The sequence below is a fragment of the Eleutherodactylus coqui genome, chromosome 8, assembly GCF_035609145.1.
Source record: "Eleutherodactylus coqui strain aEleCoq1 chromosome 8, aEleCoq1.hap1, whole genome shotgun sequence".
Taxonomy (NCBI): Eukaryota; Metazoa; Chordata; class Amphibia; order Anura; family Eleutherodactylidae; genus Eleutherodactylus; species Eleutherodactylus coqui.
The window spans coordinates 206,189,979-206,210,592 of record NC_089844.1 but is presented as its reverse complement, the minus strand read 5'-3'; the positions used below and the strand labels follow the sequence as shown (position 1 = coordinate 206,210,592).

The following is a 20,614-nucleotide window of genomic DNA, read 5'->3' as shown; positions in this document are numbered from 1 at the left end:
CACTGTCCCTGCAGACACTCATTATTGTACCGCTCTCCACCATGCTTCACTGCTGTCTGCAGACACTCATTATTGTACCGCTCTCCACCATGCTTTATTGCTATCTGCAGACACTCATTATTGTACCGCTCTCCACCATGCTTCATTGCTATCTGCAGACACTCATTATTGTACCGCTCTCCACCATGCTTCACTGTCCCTGCCTGGATCTATTTTTTAAAAATTTCACTTTTAAAAATGTTTGCCTCACTTTTGTCTCACACCCATACAACCCCTTTAATACCTTTCTCTTTTGACATCTCCCTTTGTTGTGTCTGTCCTTCAATATGGCTTTGCACCTGTGATTTCCCTCCCTATCTGTTTCCTCATCCCCATCCCTATCCCCATCCTCATCCCTTATCCCCATTCTCATCCCTATCCCCATCCTCATCCCTATCCCCATCCTCACCTTCATCCCCATCCTCATACACTTCCCCATCCCCATTCTGTGTCTTCATGTAGTCCCAGACAGACTGGATGATGTGAGATCAGTGGGGGCCACAGCAGCACTTCCAGGACTCCTTGTTCTTCCCAACGCTGCAGATAGTTCTTAATGACATTGGCTGGATGTTTGGGGTTAATGTTCTGCTCCAAATTTATTCTGCAGCAGATCAGACACCTCCATGATGAAATCTCCTTGACGGATATGACTACCTGTTTTTCCCAGCATTGGGGACGCTATAAATCTTGACCGAATTCCCAACTTCATGTGTTGAACTGCAGCCCCAAACTTGCATGGAGCCTCTAACATGCTTCACTGCTGCCTGCAGACACTAATTATTGTACCGCTCTCTGGCATGCTTCACTGCTGCCTGCAGACACTCATTATTGTACCTCTCTTCACTGTGCTTTACTGCTGCCTGCAGACACTCATTATTGTACCGCTCTCCCCCATGCTTCACTGCTGCCTGCAGACACTCATTATTGTACCGCTCTCCACGATGCTTCACTGCTGCCTGCAGACACTCATTATTGTACCGCTCTCCCCCATGCTTCACTGCTGCCTGCAGACACTCATTATTGTACCTCTCTTCACTGTGCTTTACTGCTGCCTGCAGACACTCATTATTGTACAGTTCTTCACTGTGCTTCATTGCTATTTGCAGACACTCATTATTGTACCGCTCTCCCCCATGCTTCTCTGCTGCCTGCAGACACTCATTATTGTACCGCTCTCCCCCATGCTTCTCTGCTGCCTGCAGACACTCATTATTGTACCACTCTCCACCATGCTTCACTGTCCCTGCAGACACTCATTATTGTACCACTCTCCACCATGCTTCACTGCTGCCTGCAGACACTCATTATTGTACCACTCTCCCCCATGCTTCTCTGCTGCCTGCAGACACTCATTATTGTACCGCTCTCCCCCATGCTTCTCTGCTGCCTGCAGACACTCATTATTGTACCACTCTCCCCCAATGCTTCACTGCTGTCTGCATACACTCATTATTGTACCACTCTCCACCATGCTTCACTGCTGCCTGCAGACACCCATTATTGTACTGCTCTCCACCATGCTTCACTGCTGTCTGCAGACACTCATTATTGTACCGCTCTCCACCATGCTTCACTGCTGTCTGCAGACACTCATTATTGTACTGCTCTCCACCATGCTTCACTGCTGCCTGCAGACACTCATTGTACCGCTCTTCACTGCTGGCTGCAGACACTCATTATTGTACTGCTCTCCACCATGCTTTACTGCTGCCTGCAGACACTCATTATTGTACAGTTCTTCACTGTGCTTCACTGCTGCCCGCAGACACTCATTATTGTACAGTTCTTCACTGTGCTTCACTGTTGCCTGCAGACACTCATTATCGTACAGCACTCCAGCCCTTTTTGATTTTGAGGGAAGTAGGCATGATGTGTCTTTCATCTGCTGCACTGTTTCCTTGGCCGACCGCTGTGTCTACGGTCCTCACATTTCCCATTTCATAATGTTTCAGAAATGCAATTAAATCTTTGCCTAGAAGAGACTTCTCTGATGCAGTATAACTACATTGTGGCTGCGCTCAGTCCTGCCATGGGGTATGACCTGTGACATGAAACTGTCTTCCGTAACCTCAACTTTGTAGCAGATTGTGACTGTTCTTCGTCCTGTGTTAAGCCTCCTACACAGCTGCTTTGTTTCAGTTAATGACTGTTACATCCAACGATCGCCTCTTTGGTATGATTGGGTAATGGTACACCTGATTATAGTCCTACAATAGTGTAATTGGAGGAATTGGTGCGGTTGTAAGGCTCTATTCACATCGGGCAGTTTGGTTGAAATTAAAACTGCAACAAAAAGTGCATTTTTAAAACTTGTGTGTTTTTGCCAGAGTTCCAATAAAGTGTGGCAAAAAACGCACAAAGGTTTTACTGACGCCCCATGTGAACAGAGCCTAAAGGTGAAGGGCGTCCCACCCAGTACTGAAGGGGTTACATTTCTCTTTTTTTCAGTCACTTTTGCATTTTATTCATTGACAATAATAACCTGTTAACCCTTCTGTGTCTGACTAATAGTCATTATGCACTAGTTATTCATGCGCACATAATATACTGCACCCACATGGGGAGCTCATAGGATCCCTGCATATTCACTTCACCTAAATGTTCCACTCATTTGCATAATCCGTGCCGCAATCTAGAAGGCGTTTATTTTTTCCATAAATCTTGAAATCTGTGTGCAGAAAAAAATGAAGGTCGGATTGGGTAACATTAGTCCTTTAAGGAGAGCACCAAGAAGGCAGGAGGAGACTTATAGGGCCATCAATGCTCCTCGGGTAATATGCAAATAAGGGAGATGGGACAATACTATCTTCCCTATTTGCCTATTACCCAGAGGAGCATGGATGGCCCCATAAGGTGTTCTTGGTGCTCTCCTTAAGTAGAGATGTTACCCCTCCTGACCCACGTCACAGGCTGCTCACTGGCCAAGCAAGGATCCTGCTGCACACTGATGAGGGACAACTACCCCGAAACAGCTGTCTGTGCATGGACTCTGGCTTGGCCTTCAATTCCCAATCACTGCTCTACAGACCTGTATATAGGGTCTGGCATTGATTTGCAGGAATGCTGCCTTCCAGTAGGTGGCGCTGCAGGTATTCTTCCAGCTTCCTTATTGGAAAAAAATGGAGTGACACGTTCCTTTGTTACGTGGATTTGGCATCAGTAGAACCACACGTGGATTGGCCAATCCGTGCTACAGATTTCGAGGGGGATTCGCCATCTGAACATAGTCTCTTTATGGCATAGTATAGTCTGAGAACTTACGAGTTCTGTCTTTATTCCAAGCATGGCAGCTGATTGGTTCCAAGAGGAAGCTGTGAAACGCCATTCCTGCACAAAGAAGAAAAGGGATATAAAATGTGCAATAAAAAGTCACACCCAGAATCTCTCAATTCATTTATGCTTCATGTTCAGAGGCGGATAAAAGGGCAAATAATACTGAGGACCCATCCTCAATAGTCGATCAGTGGGGATCCCCGACAATCAGCTGATCGCCCGGCCCGCGGTGAGTGCAGCAGGGCTGGTCGGTGTCTTCGGGGTCTAATAACCAGCTTTGGGAGTGAAGCCACCTATTACACCTCCTGCTCCGTATTGGGGGTCCCCAGGAATCAGGTGATTGCAGGGAATGACATCATCATTGGGGTCAGGGACGGAAATGTAATAGGTGGGTAATAGGGAAGCCACCAATTACAAGGTCCGGCCCGGCTGCACTGACAGCAGGCCAGGTGCTCAGGATCCCCACCAAAAGACTATTGATGACCTATCCTGGGGGCGCATCATCAATAGGCCTTTAAGGCTACCATGAGCCCTGGACTCAATGAAGGGCCCTCCACGAGCCTGCAGATTTAAATGATCTGACACTTAGTACATGCAAGTTGTAACAGAACCGAGCTTACTACAAGATTACTGCATAGATACGATACCAGAAGCAAGGAAAGGAAAATCTGCAGAAGCAAAATATCCCTGCATACATAGTGCTGCTCTTATCGAGGACTGAACTCTGCTCTCCTGCAGCTCCTTCACAGCGGATTTAGGACCACAGCTAAATGTATCTGTACTGTAGTCGTAAATGAGCTTATAATAACTGATAACCCAGCTGGCGGTCCGGCCTTACTGACCGACCTCCTACTGAGACTTAGACTGCAGTGTCTATATACAGTGAAATGTAGAAGCCGCAGAAGGCAAACTGTAACCTTTGTAATTAGTCGCTATTGCAAAAATGATTGTCAGCCCAGTCATCAGTAGAAACAATCATCCTCTCAAGGGTTTTTTATAGCCTCTGATCTCTCCTTCACTCTGACCCTAACACCAGATACCACTGTCCCCATATAGACCTCAGTTGTCCCTACTGGCAGCCCTTAAGCAAGCTTATATAAACAGGAAAGATTCAAAAAGGGAATCATCAGTTACAGCCACAAGACTGAAGAGATATAACCACAACGGCAAGAACAAACTGGACTACAACAAGGTACTAAAACTAGAATAAGGAAGACTGGATTAGGCCGGTTTCACATCTGCGTTGGGGGTTCCATTTTCAAACGTGATTTACAGTAAAGCAACAAGGTTTTGAAGGCAATTATATTACAGAAATGATGGGACAAGACAGTAGACGAGCAAAGGTTGTCTTAAAGGTGCTGCCCCTTTAAGAGTCCTCCCGACTAGTGAGCCAGGGGAACGCACAATCCTTCTGACGAATGGAGCACTGTGACCCCAGAACCCGGTTGTGGTCCCACCATCCAAGATGTTCGGTCCACGCGGAGAGTCAGAAATCATTAATTTACTGAATGAGTAGTAGATGCCTGGATCATCCTTCTTCCAGCGGACGTGGATGGAAATGAGCTATGAAGGAAGCCCAGCTGCCTGGGAGGAGCGTCTGTCCTACCAGTGAAGTAATGGACGGGCCGGCTGGATGGACCATTTGGGCTTTTTCTGCCATCAGTTTTCTCTGCTCGTTAGCAGACACTGGACATCTCTTTGGTCCACCTGTATCTGGAAGGTCCACGGCCTCCTCTACCACGTACGTCCACCAGAAGCTGTGCGTCAATCCATGGATCTCACATCCAACCCTCCAGCACTGCAGTCTTATCTTCTGTTATTGCATACCAGGGACAGGAGGCACTACTGGGATTTCACCAGCGCCCTCCACAGTGAATGTCCATGGTGGATGGAGGGAAGGACTTTATTCCATATGTGTTCGAGCGGTGGGACCACACCACTGATACTCCAGGTGAGTCTGCTTTATGCACCTGTTCCAATGTAAATAGTTGGATTCAGACACACAGCTGGGGGATTCTTAAAATTGTCACCTTTTTGGTCACAAAAAAGACCCAGCTCTCATTGGGGACCTGTGAAGATGAAAAGATTCCTTCTGCAGACGCTCCTTGAAATATTGCTCCATCACCCGGCTCTGTGCAGGAGACAAGAAATAAGTCCTCGCCGTAAAAATCTGAAACGCTCCCATTATTTTGCACTCAGTACCCCATAATGACAAAGTGACAGCAAACTAACATTTAGCATTGACATAAGTATTCACACCCCTCTACTCAGCACTTTGCGATTCCAGCCTCCGGTTTTCTTGGGGATGAAGCCACAAGGTTTGCACCCCTGAATTTGGGGTTTTCTGTCGTTTGTCAGGTTGGATGGGGGCCGTCTGTAGACAGCCATCGTCAGATCTCTCCAGAGATGTCCCATTGGGTTCAGGGCTCTGGCCGGGCCACTCAAGGACATTCACAGAGTAGTCCTCTGTCCTGGGTTGTCTTGGCTGAGGTCTTAGGGCAATTGTCTTGTTGGAGGGTGACCATTTTGGCCAGTCTGAGGTCTCTTGCTTCATTCAACTTTCCATCCACCCTGACCGGTCTCCTCTTCCCCAGCATGATGCTCCACCACCAGGCTTGACTGTAGGGATGGTATTGGGCAGGTGATGAGCGGTGCCCAATTCCCTCTTTCCTCCAGACAGAAGGCTTTGAGGTCAAAAAGTTCCTTCAGAGCAGAGAATCTTCTTTTTCCTAGTCTGATGGTCCTTTAAGGTCTTGGAAATGAGATGGTCCCACAGTGGATACCGCCCACTGATAACTTAGGGGTAGGGGTGCAGAACTTTGGGGGTCCTACCAATATGGGAGTGCCATTGAAAGAACATAGGAATGGGGTAAGTACTCAGCCTCTGGGATAAATCAAAACCTAGGCTTTGGGCGCCCGATTGTGCCTCAGTGACACCAGGACAGGGAACGTCAAGCGGATGCTATGGAGTATCCTCCCTCTCTGTCGTTCCCCTCTGATATGCCTCTCAGGATTCATGAACCTGACCAGAGAGCCCCGAATGATACAGAGGAGGGCAGAGTCATCCCAGTCGCTGACCGCGTAGACTCTGCAGAGCATGTTTACCCTGTCCTCCTGACAGCAGACAAGGCAGCATTGGTGTCATCATATGGGACCCCTACGGCGGGGGGTAAAGCACCCACAGTTTGTAATGCATGATCCCCAGCATGAAGACTGAGCGGCCCACTCTGTGGGTCTCTGAAGCACAGGATCTGGTCTTCACCCCTTAATATTGCACCCCTCTAATGTATCCATCGATACAGGATGAGCTGTAGGTTCCAATGGCCCTATTCCCGCCATCTTGGGCGTCTTGTTGTTACGGTGTACACACTGCAGCCCAAATGACACACCTGTATTTTATGGGTTAGTACAATCACTGCGATACTAAATCTATATCGTTTATAAAGTATTTTGGAAAAAGGAAAAACGATTTTTCAGCCGCCATCTTCTGACATAACATTTTTTATATAATTGTGTGAGAGGCGCCCCCTGCTGGGTCTGCAGACTCGACCACGTCCAGCGTCATTGTCCAAACTAAGACAACCCGCTTCCACTCCGTAGCATCCGGTTTCACTCGTGGAACAACACCTCTGCAGCGCCACCTATTGGATGGCAGAATTCCTTCAAATCAATGCTTGACCCTTTATACAAGTGTGAAGAGCAAAGATTGGGAATCAAGAAGGGCAAAAACCTCGAAACAGCGGTCTGTGGATGGATTGTGGCTTGGTTTTCATTTCCCAATCATTGATTTACAGACCGGTATAAAGGGTCAAGGATTGATTTAAAGGAATGCTGCCGTCCAATAGGTGGCGCTGCAGAGGTGTTGATCATGGAGTGGCATTAGAGGACCAATTACTCCTCGGAATCGCCATCGTCTCCACTCAAGATGGTTGACGCTACTGTCAGGAACACATTTTTACACCTGGAACTTCTTTAGGTCTGGCACCTCAGCAATGGTTCACAATATTCTACACTGTACATAAACTAGTACACAAAATCAACCCTGGCCATCTAGCCACTCGCTATGCATCAGCTTTGGCCTTCTATATCTGGCCCAATGCCATAACTCATCGCTTCAGCATTCACATCACAGGAAGTCTGTTAAACGCAGTCTTGTAGTCCAGAAAGCTTCTCCTCGCAGACCGCCTGGGATCACACCTAGCTTACCCAGGAGCTGAGTGAATCACCTCTCTTTTACTTAACCTCCTCCGGTGCTGCCTAATTAAAGGGGTTTTCCAGGTAAAATACTATTGATGCCCTTTCCCCAGGACAGGTCATTAATAGTTGTTTAGCTGGGGTCTGCCGCTCGGGACCCCAAGCGATCAGCTGACCGAGCGCCCTCTAACAGCGCCCCAAATACCAAGGGCAAAGGGGTGGAGCAAACTCGGTGTGTATGAGGGTCCAGAGCCTGGTAGGATGTCCGGGAACCAGATGCCTCAAGGAGCTGAAGAAAAAAAGAGAGTAGATTTGTGTGAAAATTGACTTCACTAGGAGGCACTGCCGACCAGATAAAGCCACCGACTGGTGGACACAATGGAGCGAATGGAGAGACAATAGCGGTAGCCCGGCGCTGCTCTCCGAGAATGCCAACAGGCAGTGGGATAAGATTTATCCAACTTCTCTTTGTATTGTGTCAATTAAAACCAGCAGATACGCGTTTTGGGGTTGGCCCTTCATCAGTCAAGCTGGGTTAGACACAGCTCTTGGGGCTGGAGAATAAACCCAGAGGTGCTGGTGTCACCAGAAGGCGCTGCGAGCGTAGGATTGGTGGCTTCCGCTATTTCTGGTCGGTGATCATGTAATGACGCTGGTTGCCACAAGACGGCAGAACTAGACTTCACCTTCAGAAGTCACTTCTCCTGGAAACCAACCGTGTCTCCCGTTACTCCGATACCCACCAGACTTACAGTAACACAGCCAAACCTCACGTATTACTTCCCCAAGGAGAAGAAGCAGCCGATCCTCCCACATCTACTTCCTCATCTGAGCAAGTCTATAGCGGAAGTTGGTAGGCTAAAACAATGGAAAGTCAAATGCAACATCGAAGAAGCCAAAACCATCAAAGTTTTCTGCCGCTGGGAGGGGGGGGGGGGGGGGGGGAGTAAATATAAGCAAATTATAGGAAATTCATTGCTGCATGCCGAGCACAGCGCCCTCTCCAGGCGGGCAGCAGGGAGCAATTCTATAGGACCAAACATGGCTGAGGTTCTCTCCCGGGTTGCCCTCCTGCAACTTTTCTAGAATGGAATAGTTACTGAACATCTACCTCTTAGGATTGGCTGAAGAGGTGGACCACAATTACAGGTTCTTCTCCGTCCACAAGATAGGGGGTAACCACTGGGCCCCTGCTGACCTCTAGATTAGGGGCCCCATGTCCCCTGAGCTCCTCACCCAGCAGCGAGGAGGAGTCTGAATGGATTGCTGATCGCCCATACACTTTGGCCTCATGCCCACGGCTGTGTTGGACTCCGCAGCGGAATATCACAGCGGAGTCCGACACAGCGCCCCCCAAAGACCCCATACTCACCTCTCCAGATCCGCCACAAGAGTCCTATCTGGCAGTGATGCATATTCCCGCTGTGCTCAGAGCGGAGGTATCGCGGGACAGATAGCTTCCTTCGACTACGATAGAAGCCGGCCGCACGTATTTCCGTGGAACATGCCGCTCCGTGAGCAGTGAAAGGAAGGAAGCTATTAGGCTTAATAGAATCATTAGCTGCAGAATAACGAAGCGGGAAACGCGGCAGAAGAAATCCGTCCGCGGTCATCAGCCCTTTCAGTGGGACTGCGGAGCTACCCAAGTGGGGGTCAGCTACTTCCATCATCCCATCCGAATGCGTGAAGTGCCGACAGCACATGCTCAGCCGGCGCCCCGCTGATGCGGGAGGCAGCTAGTTATCCCCCACGCTGTGGATATCCCGTGGACGGGGAGGATGTGTAGTCGTGGCACAACCCCTTTAAGTGGATATCCTGGCTTCCTACCCCTGCGAGGCGTTCCCATATGATCTCCACGGTATGCCAGTAATAGGCAGCTGGTGACAGTGTGACCCCTCGCCGGCAGACCCCAATATAGGACCCTGCAGAGAAGCTTTAGAAGTCCTGTCATGTATGAGTCCCGGAGACTTCCAGGTCTGTAGAGACACGTATGGCGGTATGATGTCCGCCCGGCTTCAGTACGCAGCACCGGCGCTACTACTGGGACACGTTAACCGCAGCGAAGACGGGAAACAAACTATTTATACAGGAAAATGTCTTCGTCCAAACCACGAAGATGCGGCGCCGCGCTGCGTCACTCCTGACCGCTGCAGCGGCGAGCTGGCCGGCATTTAATGCTGCAGGTAATACTACCGATGGCCTGCAGTCTGCTCAGGAGTGGTGATCAATACTTGAGCGGCCGGGGTCCGTGCCTTAGGACCCCGACTGATCCGCTGAGCGGCCGCACGCTGTCAGCGCCGCCAATACCGCTGATCAACTAATAATGGCCAATCCGGAGGAGGCGGCAGCCCATCTGTAGGATCCCCTGAAACCCCTTTAATAACAAGTTTGACAAATTACTTTCTTTTCAACGGCCATTTACATTTAACTCAATAATCGCTACGTCTAACGAGAAGCCGCCTGGCAGTATTGGAGGGTTCACTGTTACTAGTGGGGTACCACAGGGGGCAGTACTGGAGGGGTCACCGTTACTAGTGGGGTACCACAGGGGGCAGTACTGGAGGGGTCACCGTTACTAGTGGGGTACCACAGGGGGCAGTTTTGGAGGGGTCACTGTTACTAGTGGGGTACCACAGGGGGCAGTATAGGAGACGTCACTGTTACTAGTGGGGTACCACAGGGGGCAGTATAGGAGACGTCACTGTTACTAGTGGGGTACCACAGGGGGCAGTATTGGAGGGGTCACTGTTACTAGTGGGGTACCACAGGGGGCAGTATTGGAGTGGTCACTGTTACTAGTGGGGTACCACAGGAGGCAGTATAGGAGACGTCACTGTTACTAGTGGGGTACCACAGGGGGCAGTATTGGAGGGGTCACTGTTACTAGTGGGGTACCACAGGGGGCAGTATTGGAGTGGTCACTGATACTAGTGGGGTACCACAGGAGGCAGTATAGGAGACGTCACTGTTACTAGTGGGGTACCACAGGGGGCAGTATTGGAGGGGTCACTGTTACTAGTGGGGTACCACAGGGGGCAGTATTGGAGGGGTCACTGTTACTAGTGGGGTACCACAGGAGGCAGTATAGGAGACGTCACTGTTACTAGTGGGGTACCACAGGGGGCAGTATTGGAGGGGTCACTGTTACTAGTGGGGTACCACAGGGGGCAGTATTGGAGGGGTCACTGTTACTAGTGGGGTACCACAGGGGGCAGTATTGGAGGGGTCACTGTTACTAGTGGGATACCACAGGGGGCAGTATTGGAGGGGTCACTGTTACTAGTGGGGTACCACAGGGGGCAGTATTGGAAGGGTCACTGTTACTAGTAGGATACCACAGGGGGCAGTATCGGAGGGGTCACTGTTACTAGTGGGGTACCACAGGGGCAGTATAGGAGGCGTCACTGTTACTAGTGGGGTACCACAGGGGGCAGTATCGAAGGTGTCACTATTACTAGTGGGGTACCACAGAGAGCAGTACAGGAGGAGTCACTGTTACTAGTGGGGTACCACAGGGGGCAGTATTGGAGGGGTCACTGTTACTAGTGGGGTACCACAGGGAGCAGTATAGGAGGCATCACAGTTACTAGTGGGGTACCACAGGGGGCAGTATCGAAGGGGTCACTGTTACTAGTGGGGTACCACAGAGAGCAGTACAGGAGGAGTCACAGTTACTAGTGGGGTACCACAGGGGGCAGTATTGGAGGGGTCACTGTTACTAGTGGGGTACCACAGGGGGCAGTATTGGAGGGGTCACTGTTACTAGTGGGGTACCACAGGGGGCAGTAATGGAGGCGTCACTGTTACTAGTGGGGTACCACAGGGGGCAGTATTGGAGGCGTCACTGTTACTAGTGGGGTACCACAGGGGGCAGTATTGGAGGAGTCACTGTTACTAGTGGGGTACCACAGGGGGCAGTATTGGAGGGGTCACTGTTACTAGTGGGGTACCACAGGGGGCAGTATTGGAGGGGTCACTGTTACTAGTGGGATACCACAGGGGGCAGTATTGGAGGGGTCACTGTTACTAGTGGGGTACCACAGGGGGCAGTATTGGAAGGGTCACTGTTACTAGTAGGATACCACAGGGGGCAGTATCGGAGGGGTCACTGTTACTAGTGGGGTACCACAGGGGCAGTATAGGAGGCGTCACTGTTACTAGTGGGGTACCACAGGGGGCAGTATCGAAGGTGTCACTATTACTAGTGGGGTACCACAGAGAGCAGTACAGGAGGAGTCACTGTTACTAGTGGGGTACCACAGGGGGCAGTATTGGAGGGGTCACTGTTACTAGTGGGGTACCACAGGGAGCAGTATAGGAGGCATCACAGTTACTAGTGGGGTACCACAGGGGGCAGTATCGAAGGGGTCACTGTTACTAGTGGGGTACCACAGAGAGCAGTACAGGAGGAGTCACAGTTACTAGTGGGGTACCACAGGGGGCAGTATTGGAGGGGTCACTGTTACTAGTGGGGTACCACAGGGGGCAGTATTGGAGGGGTCACTGTTACTAGTGGGGTACCACAGGGGGCAGTAATGGAGGCGTCACTGTTACTAGTGGGGTACCACAGGGGGCAGTATTGGAGGCGTCACTGTTACTAGTGGGGTACCACAGGGGGCAGTATTGGAGGAGTCACTGTTACTAGTGGGGTACCACAGGGGGCAGTATTGGAGGGGTCACTGTTACTAGTGGGGTACCACAGGGGGCAGTATTGGAGGGGTCACTGTTACTAGTGGAGTAACACAGGGGGCAGTACTGGAGGGGTCACCGTTACTAGAGGGGTACCACAAGGGGCAGCATTGGAGGGGTCACTGTTACTAGTGGGGTACCACAGGGGGCAGTATTGGAGGGGTCACTGTTACTAGTGGGTTACCACAGGGGGCAGTATTGGAGGGGTCACTGTTACTAGTGGGGTACCACAGGGGGCAGTATTGGAGGGGTCACTGTTACTAGTGGAGTAACACAGGGGGCAGTACTGGAGGGGTCACCGTTACTAGAGGGGTACCACAAGGGGCAGCATTGGAGGGGTCACTGTTACTAGTGGGGTACCACAGGGGGCAGTATTGGAGGGGTCACTGTTACTAGTGAGGTACCACAGGGGGCAGTATTAGAGGGGTCACTGTTACTAGTGGGGTACCACAGGGGGCAGTATTGGAGGCGTCACTGTTACTAGTGGGGTACCACAGGAGGCAGTATCGGAGAGGTCACTGTTACTAGTGGGGTACCACAGGGGGCAGTATAGGAGACGTCACTGTTACTAGTGGGGTACCACAGGGGGCAGTATCGAAGGGGTCACTGTTACTAGTGGGGTTCCACAGAGAGCAGTACTGGAGGAGTCACCATTACTAGTGGGGTACCACAGGGGGCAGTATTGGAGGAGTCACTGTTACTAGTGGGGTACCACAGGGGGCAGTACTGGAGGAGTCACTGTTACTAGTGGGGTACCACAGGGGGCAGTATTGGAGGGGTTACTGTTACTAGTGGGGTACCACAGGGGGCAGTATTGGAGGGGTCACTGTTACTAGTGGGGTACCACAGGGGGCAGTAATGGAGGCATCACTGTTACTAGTTGGGTACCACAGGGGGCAGTATTGGAGGGGTCTCAGTTACTAGTGGGGTAACACAGGGGGCTGTATAGGAGGGGTTACCGTTACTAGTGGTGTACTACAGGGGGCAGTATTAGAGGGGTCACTGTTACTAGTGGGGTACCACAGGGGGCAGTACTGGAGCGGTCACTGTTACTAGTGAGGAACCACAGGGGGCAGTATTGGAGAGGTTACTATTACTAGTTGGGTACCACAGGGGGCAGTATTGGAAGGCTCATCGTTACTAGTTGGGTACCACAGGGGGCAGTATTGGAAGGGTCACTGTTACTAGTGGGGTACCACAAAGGGCAGTATAGGAGGGGTCACCGTTACTAGTGGCGAACCACAGGGGGCAGTATTGGAGGTGTCACCGTTACTAGTTGAGTACCACAGCGGGCAGTATTGGAGGGGTCGCTGTTTCTAGTTGGGTAACAAAGGGGGCTGTGTAGGAGAGGTCACCGTTACTAGTGGGGTACCACAGGGGGCAGTATTGGAGGGGTCACCGTTACTAGTGGGGTACCACAGGGGGCAGTATTGGAGGGGTTACTGTTACTAGTGGGGTGCCACAGGGGGCACTATTGGAGTCACCGTTACTAGTGGGGTACCACAGGGAGCACTATTGGAGTGACCGTTACTAGTGGGGTACCACAGAGGACTGTATAGGAGGGGTCACCGTTACTAGTGGGGTACAAAAGGGGGCCGTATAGGAGGGGTCACCGTTACTAGTGGGGTACCACAGGGGGCAGTATTGGAGGGGTCACTGTTACTAGTGGGGTAACACAGGGGGCAGTATTGGATGGGTCACTGTTACTAGTGGGGTACCACAGGGGGCAGTATCGGAGGGTCTACTGTTACTAGTGGGGTACCATAGGGGGCAGTAATGGAGGCATCACTGTTACTAGTGGGGTACTAAAGGGGGCAGTATCTGAGGGGTCACTGTTACTAGTGTGGTACAACAGGGGGCAGTAATGGAGGCGTCACTGTTACTAGTTGGGTACAACAGGGGGCAGTATTGGAGGCGTCACTGTTACTAGTTAGGTACCACAGGGGGCAGTATTGGAGGGGTCACTGTTACTAGTAAGGTACCACAGGGGACAGTATTGGAGGGGTCACCATTACTAGGGGGGTACCACAGGGGGTAATATTGGAACAGTCACTGTTACCTGTGGGGTACCACAGGGGGCTGTATAGGAGGGGTCACTGTTACTAGTGGGTTACCACAGGGGGCAGTATTGGAGGGTTCACTGTTACTAGTGGGGTACCACAGGGGGCAGTACTGGAGGGGTCACCGTTACTAGTGGGGTACCACAGGGGGCAGTACTGGAGGGGTCACCGTTACTAGTGGGGTACCACAGGGGGCAGTATTGGAGGGGTCACTGTTACTAGTGGGGTACCACAGGGGGCAGTATAGGAGACGTCACTGTTACTAGTGGGGTACCACAGGGGGCAGTATAGGAGACGTCACTGTTACTAGTGGGGTACCACAGGGGGCAGTATTGGAGGGGTCACTGTTACTAGTGGGGTACCACAGGGGGCAGTATTGGAGTGGTCACTGTTACTAGTGGGGTACCACAGGAGGCAGTATAGGAGACGTCACTGTTACTAGTGGGGTACCACAGGGGGCAGTATTGGAGGGGTCACTGTTACTAGTGGGGTACCACAGGGGGCAGTATTGGAGTGGTCACTGATACTAGTGGGGTACCACAGGAGGCAGTATAGGAGACGTCACTGTTACTAGTGGGGTACCACAGGGGGCAGTATTGGAGGGGTCACTGTTACTAGTGGGGTACCACAGGGGGCAGTATTGGAGGGGTCACTGTTACTAGTGGGGTACCACAGGAGGCAGTATAGGAGACGTCACTGTTACTAGTGGGGTACCACAGGGGGCAGTATTGGAGGGGTCACTGTTACTAGTGGGGTACCACAGGGGGCAGTATTGGAGGGGTCACTGTTACTAGTGGGGTACCACAGGGGGCAGTATTGGAGGGGTCACTGTTACTAGTGGGATACCACAGGGGGCAGTATTGGAGGGGTCACTGTTACTAGTGGGGTACCACAGGGGGCAGTATTGGAAGGGTCACTGTTACTAGTAGGATACCACAGGGGGCAGTATCGGAGGGGTCACTGTTACTAGTGGGGTACCACAGGGACAGTATAGGAGGCGTCACTGTTACTAGTGGGGTACCACAGGGGGCAGTATCGAAGGTGTCACTATTACTAGTGGGGTACCACAGAGAGCAGTACAGGAGGAGTCACTGTTACTAGTGGGGTACCACAGGGGGCAGTATTGGAGGGGTCACTGTTACTAGTGGGGTACCACAGGGGGCAGTATTGGAGGGGTCACCGTTACTAGTGGGGTACCACAGGGGGCAGTATTGGAGGGGTCACCGTTACTAGTGGGGTACCACAGGGGGCAGTATTGGAGGGGTTACTGTTACTAGTGGGGTGCCACAGGGGGCACTATTGGAGTCACCGTTACTAGTGGGGTACCACAGGGAGCACTATTGGAGTGACCGTTACTAGTGGGGTACCACAGAGGACTGTATAGGAGGGGTCACCGTTACTAGTGGGGTACAAAAGGGGGCCGTATAGGAGGGGTCACCGTTACTAGTGGGGTACCACAGGGGGCAGTATTGGAGGGGTCACTGTTACTAGTGGGGTAACACAGGGGGCAGTATTGGATGGGTCACTGTTACTAGTGGGGTACCACAGGGGGCAGTATCGGAGGGTCTACTGTTACTAGTGGGGTACCATAGGGGGCAGTAATGGAGGCATCACTGTTACTAGTGGGGTACTAAAGGGGGCAGTATCTGAGGGGTCACTGTTACTAGTGTGGTACAACAGGGGGCAGTAATGGAGGCGTCACTGTTACTAGTTGGGTACAACAGGGGGCAGTATTGGAGGCGTCACTGTTACTAGTTAGGTACCACAGGGGGCAGTATTGGAGGGGTCACTGTTACTAGTAAGGTACCACAGGGGACAGTATTGGAGGGGTCACCATTACTAGGGGGGTACCACAGGGGGTAATATTGGAACAGTCACTGTTACCTGTGGGGTACCACAGGGGGCTGTATAGGAGGGGTCACTGTTACTAGTGGGTTACCACAGGGGGCAGTATTGGAGGGTTCACTGTTACTAGTGGGGTACCACAGGGGGCAGTACTGGAGGGGTCACCGTTACTAGTGGGGTACCACAGGGGGCAGTACTGGAGGGGTCACCGTTACTAGTGGGGTACCACAGGGGGCAGTATTGGAGGGGTCACTGTTACTAGTGGGGTAACACAGGAGGCAGTATAGGAGACGTCACTGTTACTAGTGGGGTACCACAGGGGGCAGTATTGGAGGGGTCACTGTTACTAGTGGGGTACCACAGGGGGCAGTATTGGAGGGGTCACTGTTACTAGTGGGGTACCACAGGAGGCAGTATAGGAGACGTCACTGTTACTAGTGGGGTACCACAGGGGGCAGTATTGGAGGGGTCACTGTTACTAGTGGGGTACCACAGGGGGCAGTATTGGAGGGGTCACTGTTACTAGTGGGGTACCACAGGGGGCAGTATTGGAGGGGTCACTGTTACTAGTGGGATACCACAGGGGGCAGTATTGGAGGGGTCACTGTTACTAGTGGGGTACCACAGGGGGCAGTATTGGAGGTGTCACCGTTACTAGTTGAGTACCACAGCGGGCAGTATTGGAGGGGTCGCTGTTTCTAGTTGGGTAACAAAGGGGGCTGTGTAGGAGAGGTCACCGTTACTAGTGGGGTACCACAGGGGGCAGTATTGGAGGGGTCACCGTTACTAGTGGGGACCACAGGGGGCAGTATTGGAGGGGTTACTGTTACTAGTGGGGTGCCACAGGGGGCAGTATCGAAGGTGTCACTATTACTAGTGGGGTACCACAGAGAGCAGTACAGGAGGAGTCACTGTTACTAGTGGGGTACCACAGGGGGCAGTATTGGAGGGGTCACTGTTACTAGTGGGGTACCACAGGGAGCAGTATAGGAGGCATCACAGTTACTAGTGGGGTACCACAGGGGGCAGTATCGAAGGGGTCACTGTTACTAGTGGGGTACCACAGAGAGCAGTACAGGAGGAGTCACAGTTACTAGTGGGGTACCACAGGGGGCAGTATTGGAGGGGTCACTGTTACTAGTGGGGTACCACAGGGGGCAGTATTGGAGGGGTCACTGTTACTAGTGGGGTACCACAGGGGGCAGTAATGGAGGCGTCACTGTTACTAGTGGGGTACCACAGGGGGCAGTATTGGAGGCGTCACTGTTACTAGTGGGGTACCACAGGGGGCAGTATTGGAGGAGTCACTGTTACTAGTGGGGTACCACAGGGGGCAGTATTGGAGGGGTCACTGTTACTAGTGGGGTACCACAGGGGGCAGTATTGGAGGGGTCACTGTTACTAGTGGGTTACCACAGGGGGCAGTATTGGAGGGGTCACTGTTACTAGTGGGGTACCACAGGGGGCAGTATTGGAGGGGTCACTGTTACTAGTGGAGTAACACAGGGGGCAGTACTGGAGGGGTCACCGTTACTAGAGGGGTACCACAAGGGGCAGCATTGGAGGGGTCACTGTTACTAGTGGGGTACCACAGGGGGCAGTATTGGAGGGGTCACTGTTACTAGTGAGGTACCACAGGGGGCAGTATTAGAGGGGTCACTGTTACTAGTGGGGTACCACAGGGGGCAGTATTGGAGGCGTCACTGTTACTAGTGGGGTACCACAGGAGGCAGTATCGGAGAGGTCACTGTTACTAGTGGGGTACCACAGGGGGCAGTATAGGAGACGTCACTGTTACTAGTGGGGTACCACAGGGGGCAGTATCGAAGGGGTCACTGTTACTAGTGGGGTTCCACAGAGAGCAGTACTGGAGGAGTCACCATTACTAGTGGGGTACCACAGGGGGCAGTATTGGAGGAGTCACTGTTACTAGTGGGGTACCACAGGGGGCAGTACTGGAGGAGTCACTGTTACTAGTGGGGTACCACAGGGGGCAGTATTGGAGGGGTTACTGTTACTAGTGGGGTACCACAGGGGGCAGTATTGGAGGGGTCACTGTTACTAGTGGGGTACCACAGGGGGCAGTAATGGAGGCATCACTGTTACTAGTTGGGTACCACAGGGTGCAGTATTGGAGGGGTCTCAGTTACTAGTGGGGTAACACAGGGGGCTGTATAGGAGGGGTTACCGTTACTAGTGGTGTACTACAGGGGGCAGTATTAGAGGGGTCACTGTTACTAGTGGGGTACCACAGGGGGCAGTACTGGAGCGGTCACTGTTACTAGTGAGGAACCACAGGGGGCAGTATTGGAGAGGTTACTATTACTAGTTGGGTACCACAGGGGGCAGTATTGGAAGGCTCATCGTTACTAGTTGGGTACCACAGGGGGCAGTATTGGAAGGGTCACTGTTACTAGTGGGGTACCACAAAGGGCAGTATAGGAGGGGTCACCGTTACTAGTGGCGAACCACAGGGGGCAGTATTGGAGGTGTCACCGTTACTAGTTGAGTACCACAGCGGGCAGTATTGGAGGGGTCGCTGTTTCTAGTTGGGTAACAAAGGGGGCTGTGTAGGAGAGGTCACCGTTACTAGTGGGGTACCACAGGGGGCAGTATTGGAGGGGTCACCGTTACTAGTGGGGACCACAGGGGGCAGTATTGGAGGGGTTACTGTTACTAGTGGGGTGCCACAGGGGGCACTATTGGAGTCACCGTTACTAGTGGGGTACCACAGGGAGCACTATTGGAGTGACCGTTACTAGTGGGGTACCACAGAGGACTGTATAGGAGGGGTCACCGTTACTAGTGGGGTACAAAAGGGGGCCGTATAGGAGGGGTCACCGTTACTAGTGGGGTACCACAGGGGGCAGTATTGGAGGGGTCACTGTTACTAGTGGGGTAACACAGGGGGCAGTATTGGATGGGTCACTGTTACTAGTGGGGTACCACAGGGGGCAGTATCGGAGGGTCTACTGTTACTAGTGGGGTACCATAGGGGGCAGTAATGGAGGCATCACTGTTACTAGTGGGGTACTAAAGGGGGCAGTATCTGAGGGGTCACTGTTACTAGTGTGGTACAACAGGGGGCAGTATTGGAGGCGTCACTGTTACTAGTTAGGTACCACAGGGGGCTGTATAGGAGGGGTCACTGTTACTAGTGGGTTACCACAGGGGGCAGTATTGGAGGGGTCACTGTTACCAGTGGGGTACAACAGGGGGCAGTATAGGAGGGGTCACCGTTACTAGTGGGGTATCACAGGGGGCAGTATTGGAGGGGTCACTGTTACCAGTGGGGTACAACAGGGGGCAGTATTGGAGAGGTTACTGTTACTAGTTGGGTACCACAGGGGGCAGTATTGGAGGGGTCACTGTTACTAGTGGGGTACCACAGAGGGCAGTAACGGAGGGGTCACCGTTACTAGTGGGGTACAACAGGGGGCAGTATTGGAGGGGTCACTGTTACTAGTTGGGTACCAGAGGGGGGCAGTACTGGAGGGGTCACTGTTACCAGTGGGGTACCATCAGAGAAGACAGAATGTGGTTACATACAGATCGGTACGATTACAAGAGGATCTGGATAGGTTGGGGGCAGGTAAGTGTCCGCTGAGGGGTAACACTGATACATGGGCGGTTCTACACACGGCCAGGAGATACTTCCCTATTACACACTACATGGGGAACCACTGGGGACCCTGACATGGGGAAGGACTTGGGGGGTTTATAACTTTACTTGGAGCAACCAATGTCAGGCAGCTGCTGCCAAGGCACATAGGATCACGTCTAGGGGCACAAGGTTTGATCCAGCTGTATGGGGACTAGTCAGTGTCCGGGGGTACCGGGACATTTTGGGATACTTGTGCGATTTTGAAAGTCCGTAAAATAATGACTAAAGCAGCCAGTGACTGCAGGCGCTGCTCCTTTACATGGGGAGGCTGGGGCTGCTGGTTGAGTGTGTGCAAGGAGCTAAAGGGTTAAGGAAAAGGGGGTGTGACCAGAGTATATAAGAGTGGGATGGAGAGGGGAGTGGTCTGCTAATGCTGTTCTGCGATGTCGCCCCGCCCCTTTTCTTTGGTTTGGTTGTTACTTTTCGGTACGGATTCGTGTGTCAAGTCGCTACTGCCGTTCTGTCATGACAGGCGGAGCTTTGGCCCATGCCTGGGAGGTTTAAAACGGAAGGTCCTTGAGCCCGCGGTAAAAGGCGGAGCTTTGCCCATGCCTGGGAGGTTTAAAACGGAAGGTCCTCAAGCCCGCGGTAAAAGGCGGAGCTTTGGCCCATGCCTGGGAGGTTTAAAACGGAAGGTCCTTGAGCCCGCGGTAAAAGGCGGAGCTTTGCCCATGCCTGGGAGGTTTAAAACGGAAGGTCCTCAAGCCCGCGGTAAAAGGCGGAGCTTTGGCCCATGCCTGGGAGGTTTAAAACGGAAGGTACTCGAGCCCGCGGTAAAAGGCGGAGCTTTGGCCCATGCCTGGGAGGTTTACAACGAAAGGTCCTCGAGCCTGCGGTAAAAGGTGGAGCT

General features: G+C 52.1%; 1 protein-coding gene across 1 annotated transcript in view; it reads right to left on the bottom strand.

The window, feature by feature from the left end:
- Positions 1-20,614, bottom strand: part of LOC136577361 (actin-related protein 2/3 complex subunit 1B-B) — a 54,682-nt gene that overhangs the window by 25,582 nt on the left and 8,486 nt on the right. The window contains exon 2 of the mRNA XM_066577255.1: positions 3,301-3,366. Within this exon, the coding sequence (XP_066433352.1) occupies positions 3,301-3,364 (64 nt within the window). The 5' untranslated portion in view covers positions 3,365-3,366. The remainder of the gene's footprint in view (positions 1-3,300; positions 3,367-20,614) is intronic.